Source organism: Fulmarus glacialis, unplaced genomic scaffold, assembly GCF_000690835.1.
Source record: "Fulmarus glacialis isolate BGI_N327 unplaced genomic scaffold, ASM69083v1 scaffold13410, whole genome shotgun sequence".
Lineage (NCBI taxonomy): Eukaryota > Metazoa > Chordata > Aves > Procellariiformes > Procellariidae > Fulmarus > Fulmarus glacialis.
Genome location: NW_009187191.1, coordinates 34355 through 56623, shown reverse-complemented (window position 1 = coordinate 56623; position 22269 = coordinate 34355). Strand labels below are relative to the sequence as shown.

The 22269-nt window shown below is 35.3% G+C and overlaps 1 protein-coding gene across 1 annotated transcript in view; it reads left to right on the top strand.

The window, feature by feature from the left end:
* The first annotated feature begins 1734 nt into the window (after positions 1-1734).
* SLC30A9 (solute carrier family 30 (zinc transporter), member 9) overlaps positions 1735-22269 on the top strand; it is a 31967-nt gene continuing 11432 nt past the window's right edge. Inside the window, exons 1-13 of the mRNA XM_009574270.1 lie at positions 1735-2008; positions 5550-5612; positions 9282-9381; positions 10772-10864; positions 11258-11340; positions 12728-12786; positions 13554-13621; positions 15381-15483; positions 18829-18884; positions 20239-20374; positions 20782-20821; positions 21281-21352; positions 21819-21926. Coding sequence (XP_009572565.1) covers positions 1846-2008; positions 5550-5612; positions 9282-9381; positions 10772-10864; positions 11258-11340; positions 12728-12786; positions 13554-13621; positions 15381-15483; positions 18829-18884; positions 20239-20374; positions 20782-20821; positions 21281-21352; positions 21819-21926 — 1144 coding nt within the window. The 5' untranslated portion in view covers positions 1735-1845. The remainder of the gene's footprint in view (positions 2009-5549; positions 5613-9281; positions 9382-10771; positions 10865-11257; positions 11341-12727; positions 12787-13553; positions 13622-15380; positions 15484-18828; positions 18885-20238; positions 20375-20781; positions 20822-21280; positions 21353-21818; positions 21927-22269) is intronic.

Sequence of the window (22269 nt, the reverse complement as noted above, 5' to 3'; positions counted from 1 at the left end):
TGTCGGGCCGGCGGACCCCCACCCGCCCCGGTCGAGTCTCGTAGGAAGCTGTAATCAAGCTGCGTGCTGGCGTGGGGGAAAGCGAGTGCCAGCCGGCCTCGGGCGCCAGCAGGGGCGGGAAGGGATTCCTCTTGAGGCGGTGACACTGACCCCGGCTGTGGCGCGTCTCCGGGCCGGGAGCCGCCGGAGAGCGCGGGCTGCCCTCTGAGTATCGACTGTAAAAAGAGGAAAGTGTGCCAGTGGTAACTGCCTGGGTAGGGGAGGCGTCGTACCTTATCGCGGGTATTTTCACACGCCCGTTGTAGGCCTGCTGCCCTATCAGCCCCAGTCTTTCGTAAAACCGATACATCATGGCCGGGTTGGGGTTGAAGTTGGCAGTAATTGTAGAGAATGAAGCGTAGTCTTAGAGGATTTGCGTTCGTCTGAGAAGTGAGCTTTTCCTTTAGGCCGCAGATCCCATGAAATTTAAATTCTGACCAGTTTTGTCCCCCTTCGTGTAGTGACGGTTGAATTGCAGCAAATACCTTTTTCTTTAATGGCTTCTTGTGTGTGTATGGATTAGTAGGAAAAATGTCCTCTAAACATGCTGATTGTTTCCCTTTTTCAGCTGTTGCAGTATGACCAAAGCTGCTCATCTTGTGCCATATATTTATTTGAGTCTTTTATCAGTTGTAATCAGTAAGTTCACTGAGCTGTGTTGAGTTGATATTTCTGGCCTTTTGTCACATTAGCAACCACTAATAGTCAATAAGAGCTTATCTGACTTTTTTTGGTGAAATTGGTCTTCTGTAAGGTTCAAATCAGTGCACGCACACGTGCAGATGCTTCTGTACTGTAAAGGACTAAAAAGGGAAGCTGTTGAGACTTTTATGGAATAAATAGTTTTATAAAATATTATCATTTTGTTGAGAGGTGCATTATTCATATATGATTAGTCATACTTTGTATGACTTGATTTACCAGCACTGCTTAATTTTTTTTTTTAACTTATTTATTCTTTCAATGAGTGCTTTCCAAAGCAGCCAGTTTGCCTATTGCATTTCTGGTTGGAGGAGTTGTATACCCTCTCTACAGAAGTGTTTGTGCTGCCTAAAAGAAACTGGTTGCTAATACAAGTTGGCCTGTACTGCATACAACTCTACTTTTGTCTAGTCTTTTGAAGTTGAAGATTGCCTACCCAGGGTGATTTCTCAATAGGCTTTTTACATATTTATCTTGTAATTTATCTGTTGTAAATGTTGCAAAATTTAAGATTCTTCTGTATAAAATGTTTTATACAATGTTGCGTGCTTTTCTACGTAATTTCTGTAGCGAGCTGCTCTTAATGAGTAATGCACACAGTTCAATTTTTCTTAATTGGTAAGCTGTGGTTTGTACAGAGTACACACAGTGAAGTGAAATGGCAACACTGGCTAATAGTTTTGTAATGGTCTGTATTTGTTCTTTTATCTATACTTGTTTTTTAAAGATTTTGAGGCAGTATGACTAGAACGGGAGTTAATGTATCAGTAAGCCAATCTTACCAAATAGCTTTGTATCTTCTTTTTTTTTTTTTTTTTTTTTAACCCCCTTAAGATCATCTAGAGGTCTTTGGAAAAAGTGCGTACTGGCTTGTATGGGAAAAAACCCTAATGTTAGAATGAAGTTTAAAAGTGGATGTTTGAAGGGAGGCAGTGAAAGCATGCTGTGTACTCTCATTTTGTAATTCCTAAACATGGGTAAAATAAGCTAACTTTCCTTAACTTATGTGGGTATAGTTGGACCACTTTCCCTTCTTTTTCCTTCCAAAATGGTTGCCTGAAACATCTTTTTTTTTTTCTCCCCCTGTTAGGATGGCAAGCTTCAATGAAAAGTGGGAGTCTGTCATACATTCTACCATGCAGTCGTCTGCCTGTGCAGTTGATGAGTCAAGTGAGAGTTTATACATCCAATGGTCAGAAAAAAGATCTTGGATCAGAAGATGCAAATAGATCAACCCCTGAAGAAACCCTGCATAAAGCTGGAACAGGTAGTACTGAGCTAAAATAAAGTGTATTTATATAAATGTAAAAACTTTATGTATTTAACAATTGTGAACTTTTTTTTTTCCAATTGTGTGATATTGCAGAATTCTTAGTGTTTGTTGCTTGTGGGCATCTATGTATAAATTTCAAATGCCTAAGCAGGGAGGAATGCTAAAATCTATTTCATTGTCATTCCAGTATTTAAAGGATTTAAGTTTAATCAAATTTAAAGTGATGGTGATAAAATGTGGATGTCAGAAGGGATTAGGTAACTTCAGAGATAAGAAATGGAATGTATTACTTGTCTTTTACCACTTTGCTTGCTTACTTGAATTCTTTTTGTAGTATTTCAGGTTTGTTGTGTGAAGTGAACTAGTGATAAAGACTGAATGAGTGTGAATACTGAGCACTCTGACTTCTCCAGGTCAGGCAAATAGATGAGTGGTAAAGAAGGTTGAGCTGTTTCATCTGCTAGAGTTTTCTAATCTGACAGTTGTCACACCTGCAGCATTCGCATTAAACACTTGATATAATGGATGTAACCTGACCCTCCTTGCTGTTTAAATTGATTGTCAATCTTGTGCTAGTTAGGTGCTTGTGAAATTCAGAACTGTCTTGTCCTTGCTCCATTGTAGCATCCTCTATTTCTTCTGCTTATTAAGTGTAGGACTGCACAGATGTATGTTTGGAAGACTACTGTGCTTAAGAGATAACAAATGCTTTTTAAAATGAAAGCTCTTTTTCTGTGTGCTTTTGTCTAAAACTAAGTGGTCTACTAAAGAAAATTTTCTTCGTTGTCAGGTTAGCAGGTATTCATTCTTTCTTTAGTAACTTGTAAATTCGTGAGGCTCGCAGCAGTCTTTAAAAGCTAGTAACTATAACCAGCTAAGTGTGTTACTTTTCTGATGTTTGGAAGTACAAAAGTGGATCTTAAATGTTGTTCTAAGTGTAACAATTACATACTATTTCTTAAGTCTGTGATTGGATTTTAGAAGAGGATAATACTTAAGACCGTTTATGTTTCTAGGAGAGTCTTGAGCTGAAGATGGTTGCTAGAGGGTGAGATTCTTGTAGAAGAATGTCTGCCTGAATACAGTGGAAGACTGTAGAGCCAGTTGTAGTTGTTGGTATTTTCTGGGTTCTTAGTGTGCAGTTACTGGTGTTAAAAATCGGACACGTGAAAATAGTCTAGCACTATTGCTTTCATGATTGCCTTAAGTTCATAAAATTGTTGACTGTCATCAGAAGGGGGGTTCCCACCTTCTCCCACCCCTATCTGATTACTCCCTCTCTTGTGCTGGCATTAATGGCACTTAGGCCTGTTTTGTGAAAAATTAATTGCTTTCTTGTTTTGCAGAGCTAGGGTAGAGGTAGGATGAATCAGTAAGCTGATCCTGCTCACTGTCTCTAAAATGGCTGAAGGAGAGACCTGCCCTTTGTGGCAGCGTGGCCTTGAGTTGTAGTAAGCCTTGAGTGGAACTGCACCACATGGGCACCATGACACTTACCTTTTGTTGAGAGTAGGGGCTGGTGTATGCAAGTGTATACGAAACTGCAGCCTAGAGATATTGTGCATAGGTGAACAATCACTTTGAAGTTTATTTTGGAATGCATGTTGTTATATGCACGCTTCATATAGGGGGTGTTTTCTGGGGCCTAGTGGATAGAATGTTCTTATGCATTATGGACATATTACTACTGTTTATTTAAAAAAAAAAACATGGTATTTTGATAGAATTCTGAAAAGGTAATATACTACTTGTAAAGATTGCCATACTTTTCCAGTAACTTAAATATTTAGGAGATAATGGATCTCTTTTGGACCTCCATTTCTTTATCAGTAAACTTGGGAAATGCTTTTCCTGTTAATGTGATATTGAAAATATTAATGTATTCATCTTGAAAGTTCTATCATATCAACCTCTGCTTGTCTGAAAAAGAGTAATTGTGAATTGAAGTATTCTGTTTTTTTTTTTTTTTCCCCCCCTCACTGATGCACTGTGGTTTTTTCCAGTCTCTAAGCCAAGGTAGTGAACTTTAAAAGGGTACTTGATGTACATAGACCTCCGTGCATAGATATAAATCTTGATATTTTTGTGCCTTTTTTTTTTCCCCCTCCTCTGAAATCTTATGACCCAATCTTTTGTTAAATTGTGTTGGTGATATTTCTTTTAACGACAGAAATGGTTGCATACAGTTTCTGAAAAGAAGCTACTGCTCAGTTTTTGCTAAGCAATCTTAGCTGAAGTTTTTTTATCATGAATATTGATAGATCGGCTGCTTGGTGTTTTAAACCAGGTAAGAAAAGAAAGGAAAGAAACAGCAAAGGGTTTTTTGCTTTTGTTTCCAAGTTGAACAATAACTGATAGGGATGACTGTTTTAGGAATGCTAGTTATTTATGGTCCAGCCTTATTTGTTGCGTAATAAAATCAGTTTCATAAATTTGTAAGTGTTATTTTTCCGAGACAGTGTACTTGGATTGTAATTAGCATCAGTCCTCAGTTGCTGTTAGGCAATAACTAATTGCCTGATGGAAAGATAGTTATGTAGTCCAAGCTTCAAGAATATCTGACCTTTGAGTAATTTAAGTAGCATGTTAAGCTAGGAGTATCTCATTAATTAACACAAACATGCTTGAAAAATCTTCACATTTTTTTTCATATATCACTTTCAATAAGGTCAGTTTTAATTTTGTTAATGACTGCGGATGTGTGGCAAACCTCCAATGTTAGAGAGTGTTAGGGCACAAAAGAGTGGGTATGTTAGTTTGACGTGTTAGAATCATAATGTTTTTGTTCTGAAAGCTATGTCGAGATGTATGAGATAAGGATGCAGTATTTGTTTGTAGTAGTACTTCTGATTTCTAAGTAGAAATCTCACTGAAATTAGTGGAATGTATTATTTTCCAAATATTAAGATTCACTTAACAGTACTGCAAATTATATTTTATTGGCTTTTTATTGAGTCATATTCTCAAATTTCAAAACCAGCTAAAATACTTTGTTTTCATTCTAGTTCCAGCTTGTGACACAAGAGTTGTGGATTTTAGTTTAAATATTCTGTATTTTAAGGAGCTAGCTTTTTGTAAGTGAAAAAGCTTCAGTCCCTTAAAATTGAATTACAGCTTGAAAGCTCTATGAGACTCGGGTGATCAGCAGCCATAAACTATACAGAATTCAATATATTTACTAATCTAAAATTTTGCATAAAACTTGCCCCAAACTGTAAGTACCCTGTTAAAATATTTTTAAAAGTTCGGGATACTTTCTGAAGTATGTTGCAAGTTGGTGCTCTTCTGCAAGCTGCTAGGAGTTTATTGATCAATGCTATATTAAATGTCTTATTTTGTTATTTATTGTTTTACTATTTCTGTCTTTTATTTTGGGAGTTTTAAGTGTTGGAAATCTAGCAAAAATGTTTTTTAATTGTCAGGGTGGAAAGCAATATTAAGATACATTTTTATTTTGTTATGTCAACCAAACTCTTTAGTAAAAAGAAAACTAGGTACTTCCATATTTACAGTGAGCTTTATTTTTGTTTTACAGGACAAGATACGACCAATGCAGGCCAAAAGCAGTCTTTCCTTAAAGATCCAATCCAAGTAAAAGGTAAAGAATTACTTCCTGTATTGAAACTTCATTGCTGTCTGCTAGATGTCAAAAAAGATATGTGTAAGGAAACTGTGGTTCTTCTTCAGTTATGTAACAAGTTATGTGAATAACATTTTAAAACACACTTGTATGTCACTTTGTTTGGTATCCAGTTGTTTGAAAATGACCCATGAAAAATCAGATATAGCAGTATTCCTTCTAATTACTCACTGTTCTGTGTCTGTTTTTAATTGTTTCATTTAAGCTGATGAGTTTGTCAGGAAAATTCCAATTTGTTTTCTCATCTGTTATCACAGTCTGTCCTCCTTGCATGTTTTTAGGCATGTCCATTCACCATCTCAGACTTAATGTGGCTAAACTGAATACTTGATCTTCCCCTGTTCCTTGTTCTAAGTCTTCCTCTGTTCCTTCTTATTGCTAAGTTAATCTAATCAGTGTTGCTTCTAAATATATTTTGACCACATGAACTGCCTAATCTGAGTCCTGTAACGTTCCCATTTGTGCCTGTAGTAAATACATGCTTTTGTCTTTAGTTACGGTGTTTAAAAACGTAAGTGGATAAAATAAGAGCATAACTTACTTTGATGTTTTTAATTTATCATGACTTGATTTCACACCATCTTCACTCCGATAGTTTCTATTATGTTATTGTGAGAATTATGCTATTAAAAACTCTTGTGCATTTGATCACTCCTAGCCTTCTATGTATGGAGAGAACTTTATCAAAATAGAAATTGCTATTTCTCTTTAAACTCCGTTTAAAAAAAAAAAATGTCTGGAGTGAAGGTGACTCAGCAGGCTATAAACTGTATCAAAATTCCTTCCTATCTTTCCCCAAATTTAAAGAAACATCAAAACATAATACTTGTTCGTAACAAGGTGAGATCAGTGTCTCTCTATGTATATTTTCTGTATGCTTTTGTTTACATCCTGTATGTCAATTTCTTTGGTTCTGTTGTCACTTAGTGTATGCATGCAGGGGGAACATACAAGGTAGATAGGAGAAATTAGATAAACTGTGAAATAATTGTAAAAATAAATATATCTTTCAGTGAGAAGAGAGTTTTGCCTCTGTAATTATAGATGCGCAAGCAAGAATGTTTGTTAAAGATTTTGATAGTGTCTAGAAAGTGGAATTCTAGTCTTCAGATGCTGCTGTGACTTAGTAATACTTGGACCAGTAAGTTTCTAAGACAATAACATTTTTAAAGGATCACTAATCTTAAAAATTTGCACTATTTAAAGTGTTTTATTTACATAATCTTTTATTGGGCTTTGTCCTTCTCTTGGAAATACCAAATTGATTCTTTTTCTCCACATTTATTGCCAGTTTTATACAATTATTTGAACTAGGGATAGGATTGTTGAGATATTCTGCAATGTACAGTTGGTTATAGTATTTTCTTTTAGTGAAATTTACCTGTGTTTCTGAGAGATGGATTAGTAAGTGTTTGAGAAATCCACAAGTTATTTTTTACTAAGGTTAATACACTTTGGATATATATCTGTTTTAAATAAGAAAAGACGGGAAGCATTCTTCTTGTTTAAAGATGTTCATCCTGTTCTAACCTTAGTAAATGATGGACTGTTTTTTAGGAAATCTCTAATTTTTTTGTCACCTTTGCTCAGGAGCATTGTGGGATGCATGTGATTACTCAAGTACTTAAAAAATTGTTTGAATTCAAACTGATGACAGAAATCGGATTATTATGGTAAATATTGATATCTGTAGTGTTAGTGCATTGTTGAGTGTCAAACTATATTTTGCCTTTAAGTTTTCAAAACCCAGAAATAAGACAATGTAGAACTCTGGGAAAATTTTTCTCAAAGTCTTTAAATGCAGTATCTTTCTGTAAGTGTCCTATGACTTAAGGAGAAGTTCTGGACTAAGAAAATCTGTAGAAAAACTACAGAAATCATATCAATCCTGTGATATGCAGGAAGTTCATAAGTCGTCTCGCCTGCAGAATTTGAATTAGAGTTTTGACTGCCTCTTCATGTTCTGAATTCCATTCCCATGATTTTCCTTTTCGTAAAAGTGAATATAGTGGGCGAGCAATGACAGAAAATCCAGGTACATGTTTTCTCCAATATCCTAAAGTACCCACAAGCTGTTGTAATTCTTTCTTCGATTGGGGCATCTGCAATTACTCTGTTTTACTTAGGGTGTCTGGTGGAATTGTTGCACTACCTGCAATCTACCAAGTACCTAAAAATTTTACTTCTCCACTTGATCCCTGACATTTCTCAAAGGGGATTTCAGTTTCTGCTTTATGTAACACTTGCCATACTGCTGTTGCTGCTTCCCCCACCTCTTCAGAGTTCTTTAATGTTATATCCTTCAGCAATTGTAACTCTTCGTCCAATAAGCATAACGTTTTTAATGGAAGTGAGTGTATAGCGACTTGCATTTGAAAATAAGATGAAGTTATGTACGTAGAGACAAGCAGGAAATAATGGCATAAATTTAAAATTCCATTTATCCTTTTTCTGAATACGTGTGGTATTCTTTTCCTTGTGCATGAAAATCTGATGTGATAAGAGTACATCTGCTAGACATACAAAGCATTATAAATAAAGAATGTATATTTTTAATTGTTATAAATGCACAATATTAAGTGTGCTAATTTTGAAAGTAATAGTTGAGAAAAATGACATAAGTCTGTCTCCGTTCTCTGTATGGTCTGCAAAGGTCAAAAATCTTATCTCCATGTTGTGGTTTAACCCAGCAGGTAGCCAAACACCCACCACCGCACAGCCAAACACCCACCACCGTACAGCCGCTCGCCCACTCCCCCTACCCCGCAGTGGGATGGGAGAGAGAATTGGAAGAAAAAAAAGAAAAAGTAAAATTTGTGGATTGAGATAAAGACAGCTTAATAGAACAGAAAAGGAAGGGAAAATAATAATAATGGTAGAATATACAAAATGAGCGATTTACAATGCAGTTGCTCACCATCCGCCGACCGATACCTAAGGAGCAATTGTTACTTCCTGGACCACGCCTCCTATTTATATACTGAGCTTGATGTCATATGGTATGGAATATTCCTTTGGCTAATTTGGGTCAGCTGTGCTGTCTGTGTCCCCTCCCAGCTTCTTGTGCACCTGGCAGAGCATGAGAAGCTGAAAAGTCCCTCACTAGTAGACTACTTAGCAACAACTAAAAACATCAGTGTGTTATCAACGTTCTTCTCATACTAAATCCAAAACACAGCACTAGGAAGAAAATTAACTCTATCCCAGCCGAAACCAGGACACTGCAGAAGGTGGAATTGGTTAAGTATCGGAAAAAAGAAATGGAGCTCTATGTTGCCATTTCAGTTGCTCTAGCAAGGGTTTCCAAATTGCCATATTTGAATGCTATCTTTAGTAGCCAACACCATCGCTGACATCAAAGTTGGAGAAGTAGCTGACGGTGGCAGTTAAGTGTATAGGGCGTACTTAGCAAGTAGCATTTTTGGAAGTAAATCATTCTACTCTTACTCATTTCTACGATGAAGAACATTCCTTTTTCTTCACTGTAGGCTTTCTATCTCATTGACAAGCATTGTTTTTCAGATCTAGAGGTATCAAGATATGACACTAGATTAATTACCTTTTGAAGTGTAGACTACTGTAGTCTCCATGAGTGACTTAACTTGCTTATCTATTTCTCTTTTAAAGTGAAAGCAGTCCTTAAAAAAAGAGAGTATGGACCAAAATACACACAGAATAACTTCATCACTGGAGTCAGAGCAATAAATGAGTTTTGTCTTAAATCCAGGTATGATGGGTTTGAGTTGAAATTTAAATCGTGAATATTTGTTCAATATGTGCTTCAAAAGTGATTGTGATTGTAGAGTGATTTTACACAGCAACTTTTTCTCAATGCTTTTGTGGTATACATAATCATAAGTTGCTGAAGTTAGTTCTTGTTTACTTACTGTTACAGTGGATTAGGAATTTGCACTTAGTTTGCGTGTTTCCGTAGTTGCGTCTTAAAGTAAGGTATTTGTACTTATATGACCATAAATCTAATTGGGGGGAGTCTACCTCTAGAGCAGGTAGTTATAGGGGGGAATGGCAAATAACTCTTGTTTCAGCATTTTGGGGTCATGGTGGTTTGATGTGAACATCTCTAAAAGATCAGTGGAAACTTCATGTTACATCAGGTCTGTAATTTGGAATAAAATATAATCTGGTTCATTGTAACCTGATTATTGTTACTTGATTCATATTTACTGCCTTTTACGATGTGCCGTGCCTGCCAGCAGGTCTTACTAAGTATTGCTATAGTTGAGGTGTCTGTCAGATTTCATGCATGTTACGTGTGTGACCCATATTAAATCTAAAGGCTTAGCAGCTTTGTTTATAACTTCTTATGCTGTCATTGTTCCTCCCCAGTTTTTACGTATAGTATATGTCACCAGACTTGGTCTTTGCTGAAAATCCAGTGACAAATTATGCTTAGCCCTCTGCCATATTTTTATCATAACTGGCTTGTTGTGCAGAGAAATAACTAGCTAAAGTGTTGCTGGATTGACCAAAAGGGGAGGGGGGGCGGGGGGAAGAAAAAAGGACTTGATAATTAGTTGGACTAAAAATGTTCTGTTGTATTGACGGGAGGAAAAAAAAAATCCCTGATGCTTCTCAATGTAGATGCCCTAATGTGTAGCTCAGCACAGGAAATTTATCTGTTCCCCCAAGTAGTTTTGTTATCTCCAACCTTTTGCAGCTTTTGCTGGTTGTGTAGGTTTTGAGGTTAAATTTCTTAAGTTTTCATGTCACGTAACTTCTGATTTCCACTTAGAGATGTTAAACCATGAACCCTCTTGTTTAGCACTTACACACATTATCAATTACATGCAGATCGTTCATTGGATGTTTTGTTATTCAATGTTTTATTACTTTGTCTTACATGTATAGTATTTTATACTGTGAGGACATGATTTGGACTTTCGAGTGTGGAAAACACAGTGGTTTTCAATAGCATCCTAGAGATCGCTTGCTTCATGTTGCGTATCTGTTCTGTTTGGCTCAAGTAAACAACTTCAGGTTTTTTTTGTGCTGCAAATTAATAATATCAAAATTGTGGAAGACCATCCAGACATGAAAGTAAAATTAGAATAATATGAACTTTTTCTTGCAGTAAACTGTTTGTCCACTTTCCTTAGTGATTTAGACCAGCTGAGGAAAATTAAACGACGAAGCCCCCATGATGACACTGAGACTTTCACTGTGTACCTGAGATCGGATGTAGAGGCAAAGTAAGAACGTTTTTATGAAGGAAAATGTTCGGACCATTTAAAATATGAGAGAGAGAGAGAAAGAGAGAAAAAACTTTTAAAAGTCAGGTTTACTGTGTGTGAAAGGGCAATAATGTTTTCCATTTTCTATCTGAACACATTTTATATTCTCATTATTGTAATAATTGCATGGTGTATATAAAATTGGAGGGTATATTTCATGTGTCCAAAGATTACGTGCTTGTCCTCAGCACCCTCTTGCCCAGCTTTTTATTCTGTAAAGTAGTCTGTGTGGCTTCTTATCAGAACGAATGATGTGATGTTCTGCTTTTAGGAAGGGCATTTGTAATGTAGTCGAACTGAAAAGAAGTTGCATAAATAGTGCCATTGTTAAGGTACTTTTACTTTGTGCAGGTCTCTTGAAGTTTGGGGTAGTCCAGAGGCTCTTGTTAGAGAAAGAAAACGACGTAAAGAGGCAGAGATCAAGTACAGAGAAAGTGAGTATAGAGTTTTCAAATAACTTCAAATGTAAACAAGAAAGTATGATTGTTAGAAATCTGCTAGATGGTATGTTATTTCATTGAGAACACACAAATTTGGAATTAGCAATTACTGATAAGGTTTTATAGTATAGTGTTAGAGTAGCACATCAGTATCTATGCAGATATAGTCTGTTACTATCTTACAATTTATCATCTATGTGATACAGCAAGAATATACATTCAGTTGAGATCTATAGTCATACTTTTTGTTTTTTCGGGGGCTTTCAATTTTTAGATTATAATTAACGTCTTCAATGGTTTTGGATTTTTTATTGAGAATTTTGAAAATAAATCCAAATCTTGATACCGTACTGTTACTCATTTATTTTTCCTCTGAAATGAATTCAACTTACTTTTGTGCTTCAGAAGCGGGGGAAACACCCCCAAATAATCTTTTTGCTTAAAATTGTTGTTGTCATCCTTGCTGGTATTATCAATAGCAGGTACAGTCAAATCAGTAGTTTGTAATGGATTTTGATCTGTCTAGTCAGTTAAAATCACAGGAGAGGCAATATTGCTTCAAGGTACTTATTCCAATTATGCACCTTAAAATTAGAGGTCTTCTCATTGTTTTTTGAAACAGTTGTGCCACTGGAAAACCCTCCTAGTAAAAAGGCTAGAGCTGCAGGCATTTGTTAAGGTACCTGTAGGTGTTTGTACTGAGAGTGCGGTCAGTAGATTCAAAATTTTTAGTGACCAGCAGAATAAACCTTGGACATAATCCAAAAAATGAGATTGAAAAAATACTACTCGGCCATAATGGCATACTGAAACATTGTATACTTGAAATGGTAACTCCCTTTTTTTACAGACTGTCCTTGTACTCCCCTGGCTGTTTTAATCTATTTAAATTGTTGTGTACAATGTATTTTGTATAACTTTGTAGGGGAGAATCTAGCATTACAGCTTCTAGATAGTATAGTATACCAATGCTTATTTTGAAGTTACTGAACATCATTAGTAGATGGAAAAATACTGACGTTAAGAGACTTTCTTTGAAACATCCTTCCCCTTCTCCTTCATGGTTCAGGGGTGGGAGGGGGGTAGTAGAATACCTGGATTTTGTGCAGTGTATTTTGAGTTTTTCCCTCTGTGTATCATCCTTTCTTTGTAGAAATGGCAACAATGTATAGGATCATAACAGATTGTATTTGGCATTTTGCATGAGTATGTAACAATATGTGTTTCTGATTAACAATACCAGGAGAGAAGTTTTTCACAAAGGAAGATAGACTATGTAGCTCTTACTAGAAGTTGGCTGCTGCATAAAAAGAAATAGACTTCAATTCCTGAAACTACTGGTTACTAGTAATATATTCATGATAACAATTTTGTATTGCAGATCTATTTAGAAACCAAAGGCTGTTGAGGGAATACAAGGAGTTCTTTGGAAATACTAAGGTAAGAGATGTTTTTAAAGTTTTTGGCTAGAAACATGCCACAAGATGTACTATGATGCCTTTTGGAGGAAGAAGTTGTGAAATGGTTGCGTAAGCTTCACTAACTGAATATTATTGGAAGATTTATTTGCACTGTAATATACCAGATCTATCTCTGATTGTAATGCAGTGGTAAATATTATGATGCCAGTTTAAATGGGTTCCTACTGTGGCAGTGTAATCCACCAGTAAGGTGTTTTTTTTTCCTTTTAGTCAAAAGCTGCCTTACTAACAAAATTGCAGCTGTATCTGTGATTTCATCTGTAGCCTATAACCATGTATAGTAAATATTTTGTTAATTGAAAGAAATGAAATAGGTTTCTTAAGGAAAAAAACCCAAAACATTAACACTGTGCTCTGTGCCCTACTGGCCCTTCTTCTTTGCTTAAGCAGACCCATTCCCCAGATCCAGGTGCTCTGCTATGGTAGAATGATTTGTTAATCTTTCTGCTGCACAGCTGGCTCCTGTCCTTATGGTTGCAGTGGCCCCTGCTGGAGGCTTTGTTGGTTGTTTATCCTTTTTATAGCCATCAATTTGTAGAAATGTGTAAGACCCAACTGCAGTTTGGGTGAGTATTCAGTAGTAAATTAGAAGGCTTCAAGGACTGTAACTTCACATTTGCAATACAGGGAAGTGCAGTGTTTTTATTTAATAATTTGTATGGTAGGTCCTTCATGAGGTCAAGATTTGGTTATTTTATTTTAATAATCTCTTATTTCTTTATGTAGCCACGCTCCAGTGCAGCAGCTATGTTTTTCAAGGGACCAGGGAAGGTGGTAATGGTAGCTATTTGCATGTAAGTTTAAAAAAACCAAATGTTTTGTTTATGCAAGTATAAAACAATTTATTTTTATTATCCTGGAAATGAGAACGGTCTGTCTAGTCAAGCTAAAGATACCTGTGTCTCTGTTACTGAAGTTAACAGATTTGTTTATTCATTGTTGATGGGAGAGAGTTTAGGTAAATATATGTAGAGAGATCAGGGATAGAATATGTCTCTGATCAGAGATGAGGAAATTTTTTTGAAGTTGATCAGACTGAACAGTTTATTAAAGTGAAAACTAAAATTTTGAAGGACATGGAGAGTCAGGCATTTAAAGTTTTCCTTCTTTCTTGCTCCTTCTTGAGAGAAGTTTTTCATATGTTTTAAACATTCTCCATATAACCAACAGAAAAGAATTCACTTTTCTCTTTCTGCTGTAATTCAACTCTTTTCCTCTCTAACTGAAAAGGGGATATTTTAGGAGGTTTTTGCCTTTCACATGTCTTACAAGTTTGAATGAAACAAAATTAAACTGATGATCCTGATTTAGAGCAAATGAACACAGAGACTATCTGGCATGAAATACACAGAAGTGTGTTAAGTTTTTCTCAGGAAATGATGGCTAAAATTTATTTGCCATAAAACCTGTGAATTTTTAAAATAAATTTGATTTTATAAAAGGTATTTATTTGCTAAGACACTATTGATATAAGGGAGCAAAGCAGAAACATAAGGAAAATGCTTTTTTGGCACAGGAAACAACATTTTGAGCAGGAAATAACTTTGAGTTTTCCTACAAAACTATATGCTTTTTGCTTGGGGGAAAAACCACAAAGCTCATTTGACTGAAAACCTCCCCATTTCTTTATTGAGTATTCTACTAGTAACCGTTCAGAGCTTTCTAAGTTAAAAACATATAAGAACTGCCAGTATGGATGTTTCTAATGAAAAGGAGAAAAAAAAAAAAAAAAAAAAAGAAGAAAAAAGGGGGGGATGTTGTATGGTCACTTCCACCTCCTTCATTATCTAGTACGGATGTTTCTAATGAAAAGAAAAAAAAAAAGGGGGGGGTGGTGGGGAGATGTTGTATGGTCACTTCCACCTCCTTCATTTTCTTACAATGATCTAGTGAAAACTGACCTTTCTTTGTAAATGACCTGCTTTGTAAATAGGGCATTGCTATAAACATTGCACTCTCTTCCCTTCATAAATACCTTTTTGATGATTAGGTATTTTTATAGATGAATGCCTGGCAGCCAGGCCAGCTGAAGTTTGTAGAGCCTGTGTTATTCCTCCATCATCTTTTTGTGGAGCTTTTTTAGAAGTTAAAGGATCTCCTGGCCCTCAAATACCTAATGACTTTTCAGAGATTTAAGTCAAGGCCACCATCAGTGCTCCTCTGTTTGTGGTCCTGATCTTCCTGACACCAGAATGATTTTTAATGGGTTCTGGTTTTGGGTTAGAAAAGCCAATCTGTCTTAACTTCTCCAGTTGGAATGATTTGGTAGGCTTTTCACAAACTTCAGGCTTCTCCAGTGAGGATGAAATGTGGTTCAATCAAAAGCAGAGTTCTTCTCTATGGGTCCACGTATAAATGTATAGACCAGCTGCACTGGCATACTCTATGTTGTTAATAGAATTCTGTGTGTGAGGAAAAACTTTGAAGCTCTGTTAGAGAAATACAGGAAGGTAATGTTTTTTATCGAAAAGGGAATGATCTGTTATTAGCAAAACATTTTTCAGTCTGGCATATTCTGTTGTTCTTTAGCTTATTTCTTCTCTTTGTTTTCAGAAATGGATTGAATTTTTTCTTTAAGCTACTTGCTTGGGTTTACACGGGTTCTTCAAGTATGTTTTCAGAAGCCATACATTCTTTAGCAGACACATGTAACCAGGTGAGTGTTTTTTCCATTCTGCTTAAGTTAGCACTTTTAATAATTTTTCAGGAATAGAGACAGATACTTATAGTAATTGTGTTAGTCTTGAAAGCAGTAATTCAATCTACTAGTGTTCCTTGGTTCGCCTATACTGTCTAAATAGTAAACACCAGAGAAATGAAAACAGTATTTTATTTAGGAGGACTAGAGCACATGGCAAAATACTTTTTATTTACAAAGTTCGCTTATAGATAACATTGGCATTGTAGAGAAGCCTAGAAATTCCAAGTTTATTAGCCCCAGCTCTTATTAAAAATGACTCTCAGATTCTGTTGTAGTGTGTATTTACAGTGCTCTTCCTATTAAATACCTGTGAGTGTTTTTGTACTGTTTTGTATGGTTTACATGCTTCCTAGAATTAATAGTAATATATTCTAGGAGGAAAAAAGCTAGTAGTTAATCTAATGACTATTTAATTTTGAGGCAAAACAGTCTTAACAGTGTTTTTTAAATAAACTGTTTCATCTGGGAGAGGGTGTTCTTGTTTTTTACTTTTTTACTATGTTACTAATTTTTTTTACTTTATTACTAAATAATCTCTGGTTTCAATCATTCAGATTACAAAGCCTGCCCAGAGTGTGACAAGCTTTGTGTACATGCAGTGGGAGGAAGATGTACTCTTTTCTGTGTGTGTGTAGTATACATGTATATTTTTTAGCTTCCCAGAGACAAAAGCGAATCTCACTTACAAAGTAATGTTTTTGTTATATACAGTTTTATCAAACTGTAGACAGATGAAGGCATGTTTTGTCAGAAATTCACATTACTTTAGAAATATTGCTAAACCCAGATCTCTCTCTGCTGTTCCCCAATCTGAATGCAAAGCTGTTGTTACTCTGTTGCAAATTTACTTGCCAAAACTAGTGGTTTCAGCTAGTGGTTTCTACAGGTTTATTTAGGTGCTCTTTTATTTCTTTTTATATTGATGCCAGTAATTTGGTGGAGGGTTTATAAGCACAGTAAAATAACTGACATAGTCTAGAAGCCTTAAATGCAGAAGGAATCTAGAAAGAGTCACCTGTAATTATAAATAAATTCTATTTGAATGGTGTTTGGACTAGTATTTCTGCTAATATAATACTATTTGTAATAATCTACATTATTTCAAACCGCCTGCCCCAGTTATTTCTGTTCTTTTCTGAACTATTGTTTTTTTCATGTGATTGATTATTCTGTACTTCAGTTGCAATTTGTTTTCCCTATAACTATGAAGATGAAAGTGCACCAAAAAATGTTAAACGGGTTATAATATTAGTAAAATATACAAACATTAGGAAATAAGTCCCAGGACAGGCTTAATTTTGTTTGTCACAATGCATATGCATAGTGTGACCAGCGTTATCTTTAGAAAGTGGTGTCTGAACAAAATCTCAGTAATTTGGGTTACATGCTCATTCCTCTCTCCGTTGCTCCCTGCCCCTCCTAGACAAGAATGATGTATTGGTCATCTTAAAGTATTATTGAGTGCCTGTCCAGATAACGTTTTTTAATTTGTATTAGGGTAAGAATGAGACAAGTCAGAATGTAGATTCTTAAGTTTTTTTAGAAATGAGTTGAGAGGAGTTGTAGCAAAACTGTACCCAGCTACTTCATGGATCAGAAGTGGAACTTGAATCTAAGATGATGTACAAAGTATACCTCTTATTTTAAATGTTAACTTGAAATACTTTTCTTGTCAGTTATTGTGATAGAATGACAGACTTTGTTGCTTAGTCATCTTTTGGTAGAATAATGGTGAGAATTTGAGCATCTCAGTTTCTTTTCTATTCCTAGACTGCCTTAGCAGCCTCTCACAGCACAAGTAGCCACATACCTGGCGTATTTACTTTGATAGGTGGTATGGCAGACTCAGAGCTGGGCATGTAATATTAATGTGCAGGGACAAAATTAATGTTGTTTTTTCCACTATTTTCTTTAGTATGCTTGAGGCATACATTACAAGACCTTGAAATTTCCCCTTCTCCCAGCATAGAAGGAATCTTTCCTGTGGCAGTTTTTGATATAGCAAGGCTTTGGAAACAAAAAAAGTACTTAAAGATGAGTGGCTGAAACCCTCCTGCAGCTCAAGCAAGAGGAGTCCTTGGATAGCTTGTGACTCATATAAAATGCAACAGTTTTGTGCTCCTCCAAATTTGAGGAATGTATGGAACCTTAGAGCAGACTTAATATCTTAAAAAGCATTTTAACATAATTTTGGCTACCTTTCTGCTTCAGTTGTACCTAGTACGCTTCTCTGTCCAGAAAGACTGAGTTGAGGACTCACATTTTGTTTGCTATTTTTCTGTAAATGGTTTTACACAACCTTTCATCTGTTCCAGCTGTAAAGTGAAGACAGGGGTGCTATTAACTCAACTGATAAAGAAATTTATGGGGAGGCAGCCTTAAGTATGTGATTTTCATTTGGCCAAGTGTGTCAATTTATAGGTGAGCCAACTTTGATAGTGGTATTATCTACCACTTATATGTGGAAGAGCTATTCTGGTTTTTAAATGTGAAAGTTAAATGTTCCACTGGAAATGTGGGGGGGTTTTCCTCAAATATTCGGGTATGTGGTTTTGGGAAAAACACAGGAGAAACCTTGCTGCCTCAAAGCACCTTGCTGCTGCGAAGACTAAAGTGTCTAAATTTTAATACTTGTTATTACGTTTCAATAATTCATAGTCCTAAAACAAAGCATGTGCTTTAGAAAATTGAGGTCTAGGTTTATAACTTACTGCATCAGTAGTTTAATACATGCCTAATTAAATATATCCCAAATAGGCCATTTAGATAGCAAGAGGTTTTTATTTCTTCCTTCAAAATAATGTTTTTCTTTAGTTTGGAGAATATGAAGTTCACTACTGAAAGAAGCTGCAGTGTAAAATTAACTGCGTTAAACGTAGTATGGCATCGCTATAGTCTCTGTATAATTTCTCTTCAAGAGGGATTTATTTAAATAGCTTTGTTCCCTGAACAACTTCATTCCTTCACATTGAAGCAGAGCAACAACACTTGCGATTGCATGTCACGTTCACTTTCAGTTGCAATTCTAAAATTATAATTAATGGTAATTATATATATATACACACTATATATAATTGCGTATATATATTATATATAGGTATAATTAACTATTTTTTTGGGGTGGTAGATTTAGATGAGAGATTTTGAGGATTATATTCCAGCTCTAATAAAATATCAGTAACAAAGCATATGTGCAGATCAGCAAATTGCATCTGCCTTTATCTTTCAAGTTCAGTTGATATAGAATATTTCTAAATTTTTTTTTTTTTAACAAAGGTTTTTTCCTTTTGTCCTAAATAGGCGTTGCTAGCTTTGGGCATCAGTCAGTCTGCAAGGACGCCTGACCCTAGTCATCCGTAAGCTTTTTGAGTAAATAATGATTTTGGTAATTATATATAGGAGTAAGATCAGTTCTTGTTTGTGCATCACCTTGTTCTTTTTAATCTGCTGTTTCGTATAATTTCTGAAATGCATTGTTTCTGACTTTACAATAGATAAAATAAGAAAAGGGATTTCTTCCAAACTGCCAGAGTTGTAGCTTCAGTGGCTTGATGCATGTTATATTTCATGATTTTTTTTTTTTTTTTTTTTGTGGTATGCTTTTTGATGTGTATTGTTTTAATAGACATTATTTCATTAAGTTATTCTGGGCTCTTTTACCTCTTCCAATGGGTAGAGTTACTTTGGTTTTAAACACTGTTCATGTGCAAGACAAGATTTTTTTAAAAAGAAAAAATACTGTGCTCTTCCTATTTTCAACAAAGTGCTTTTCTGCAAGGCAGCTACTTGTGTCATAAGGAGATATGTTTGACTTAAACTACTCTTTGTTTTTATCTGACTAATAAGGATATTATTGATAAGTTCTTACTTCATGAAAGTTAGAAGCTATACTCTCCATGATATTTTCTTTGTGTTGACCTGCTTTATGCTTCACATGTTTGGGCAAGTCATTCATACTCTAAGCACCAGTTCAAAATACTTCTAATTTACAGAATTAGTTAAGCTTTTCTTCATTAAGAGCATCAGTTAATTTGAAAAATATTTTAAACTCAAATTTGTCTAAATATTTGTTGTATCTCCTTCCCCCTCTCTCTCTTTCCCCTTCTTCCTTAATATAGTCTTTTGTACTATTGGTTTTTAAATGTTGCTAAAGAAACATACTGTTTGTAGTAGCAGTTAATACCAAAAAAAGGAATAAATGTACACTTTTAATATTGCTTTAGCTCTTCCCACTGCTCTTAAAAACTGCAAGTGTTGAATGTCTGCAGTTAGCTGAACTACTTAAAGATGTCACAAATTTTATTCCCTTTAAATTAGAATTATAAAATATGTAGACTGGCTGCTTATAAGGCTAGAGTTTTCATTTAGAAGTAGCATTTCAATAAAATGTAAAAGTGACGTATGAATTTTTTTTTACAATAGTAAAATCCTCAGTCTTTGCACAAGAGCTAATACAGCTGTGTAAATAGCTTGTTTAAAAACGCATTAGAAAAATATCTGTGCTTGATGTCCTTGCGTGTACTAGATATCCTTTTCCAGGTGGCTTTTTTTTTTTGGATTAGGTTGGATTTAGCAGCTTTGTCTTAAATAGATGCCCAGTCATATGATGATAACTTAAGACATGTAAAAATTAACGGAAAAAACTTTTAGATATGTTTGCAGAGATACAGAATCTTATTTTCCTAAATCACTTTCTTTGTTTTCATCTAGGTATGGTTTCACAAACATGCGCTATATTGCCTCCCTGATTAGTGGAGTGGGGATTTTCATGATGGGTGCAGGACTGTCTTGGTATCATGGGATCATAGGTTTACTCCACCCTCATCCTATAGAATCTCTTCTCTGGGTAAGCTAATCTTGTTTGATATTGTATCTAACACTGCTGACTTAATAGAAAATAATGGCACAGTCTGAAATTCACTTCCTGAGTCAGTTTGAATCCCAACACAATTAACTCAAACCATCCTTAATGAGAATGCGTTTTAAGAAAAAAATCATGTTAAACTATAGCTGGTCTTACAGCAAAATGAGCTGTTCTTTAAACCCTGCATCTTCCCTTCACACCTCCCAAGAGGTCTCCTTTCCTATTTTGCAATATATTGCATAATTCAAATATTGTTGGTTGCCTTCTGTTTAGGCACGTGGCACGGTGCGTAATGAGGTTCTGGAATGCTGCGTTTGGATAGTGTATGGTGAAGAGATCTGTACAAATATGCATGTAATATAATAATTGAGACTTTTTTCCCCATACAGGCATACTGCATTTTGGCAGGGTCATTGGTATCTGAAGGAGGTACGCAGTTCCAAGAAAAATTTCTATTTAAGTGTTTGTAATCTCTAAGAGTACAATGTGAGTAATTACAGTAATAGTTGGTCCTTGCTTACACAGTAAAGTTTAGTTTTGAGCTCTGTTGCAAATACTTGTGTTGTAAACAAACAAACAAAAAAAAGTGGGAAAATTTTTTTCTTATCTGTCTATATAATAAATTGAAGAACACATCATTTGGAAAGTATACGTAGAATGCCTTTTTGGTATTAAACTATCAGTGAATATAACTGTTCTGATTTGTATGGGAGACACGCATGTAAAAAAGAAGGTAACTTTATGCTTTGTCATTATTCAAAGTATCAATAATCAGAGCTTTCTTGATGATCTGTTGCTATGTTGTAAAGAAAAGTTCCCTCTTTTCAAAATGGAAACAAGTCTTTTTGCCTCTAACCATTTTCAGCAACTACTTTGGTGTTGTTTCAGCTACCCTTCTTGTTGCTATAAATGAAATTCGCAGGAGTGCTCGAGCCAAGGGTCTGTCATTTTATCAATATGGTATGTGTTGTTATAGCAATAAGGTATGTGGTTATTTAAAACAGAATCTATTTACCAGTATTTGCATAATGGTAGAAACAATTTTGTCTGTTTTCTCTTTCCCCTTGCTTTATTGATGTGTTTTCTATTCTAGTAACAAATACATTTTGCAAATTAGGTGAAAACCTGTTGATTTAAGTAACACTACTTAAATACTTTTACTAAACTACTTGCATTTTTCAGGATAAATGCTCCTTTAAATTTTTCAAACATTTTGGAGAAACTTCCATAATTGACACAGGGCTTGTTCTGCATATTTATGAATGCTTTCAGAAGTGTGTGCATATGCAAAAATGCAGTTTACACCTATATACTTATGGAAATTTTTCTCTTAAGTTGCTGGTGTTAGTATAGTTTAAGTACTGTGCATAATGTAGTAACGCTAAGCTTTCCAAAGCAATGTGATTTTTTTTTGTTGTATACGCAGTTGTGCAGAGTCGTGATCCTAGTACAAATGTGGTGTTACTGGAGGATGCTGCAGCAGTTCTGAGTGTGGCCGTAGCTGCTACCTGTATGGGTCTGACTTCTTTAACAGGTAAAATTCTGCCTCAAACTGAGGCAAGCAGGATGTGAATTTCTTCCTGTACCTGATATGAACACAGAGCATTTAGTTTATATGGGTTGGCTTAAATACATCTCTGCTCTTTTTCTGATACTTGTACTGTGTAAGCTTCTGGAGGTTTATACTGTTCTCCGATCTGATTTCTAGTAGTTTGAGTTGAAAATATTTAAAATAAAAAAAGAAGTTTAGTTTTTTTCATATGTCTGTTATTGGTGGGGTTAAGCTTGAAAGAGTACATGCAGATGGGTCTAATTTCCTTTTGAGCTATTTTGTCATACAAATTAAGGTGTTTATTACTAAAAGTATATTTATTGTA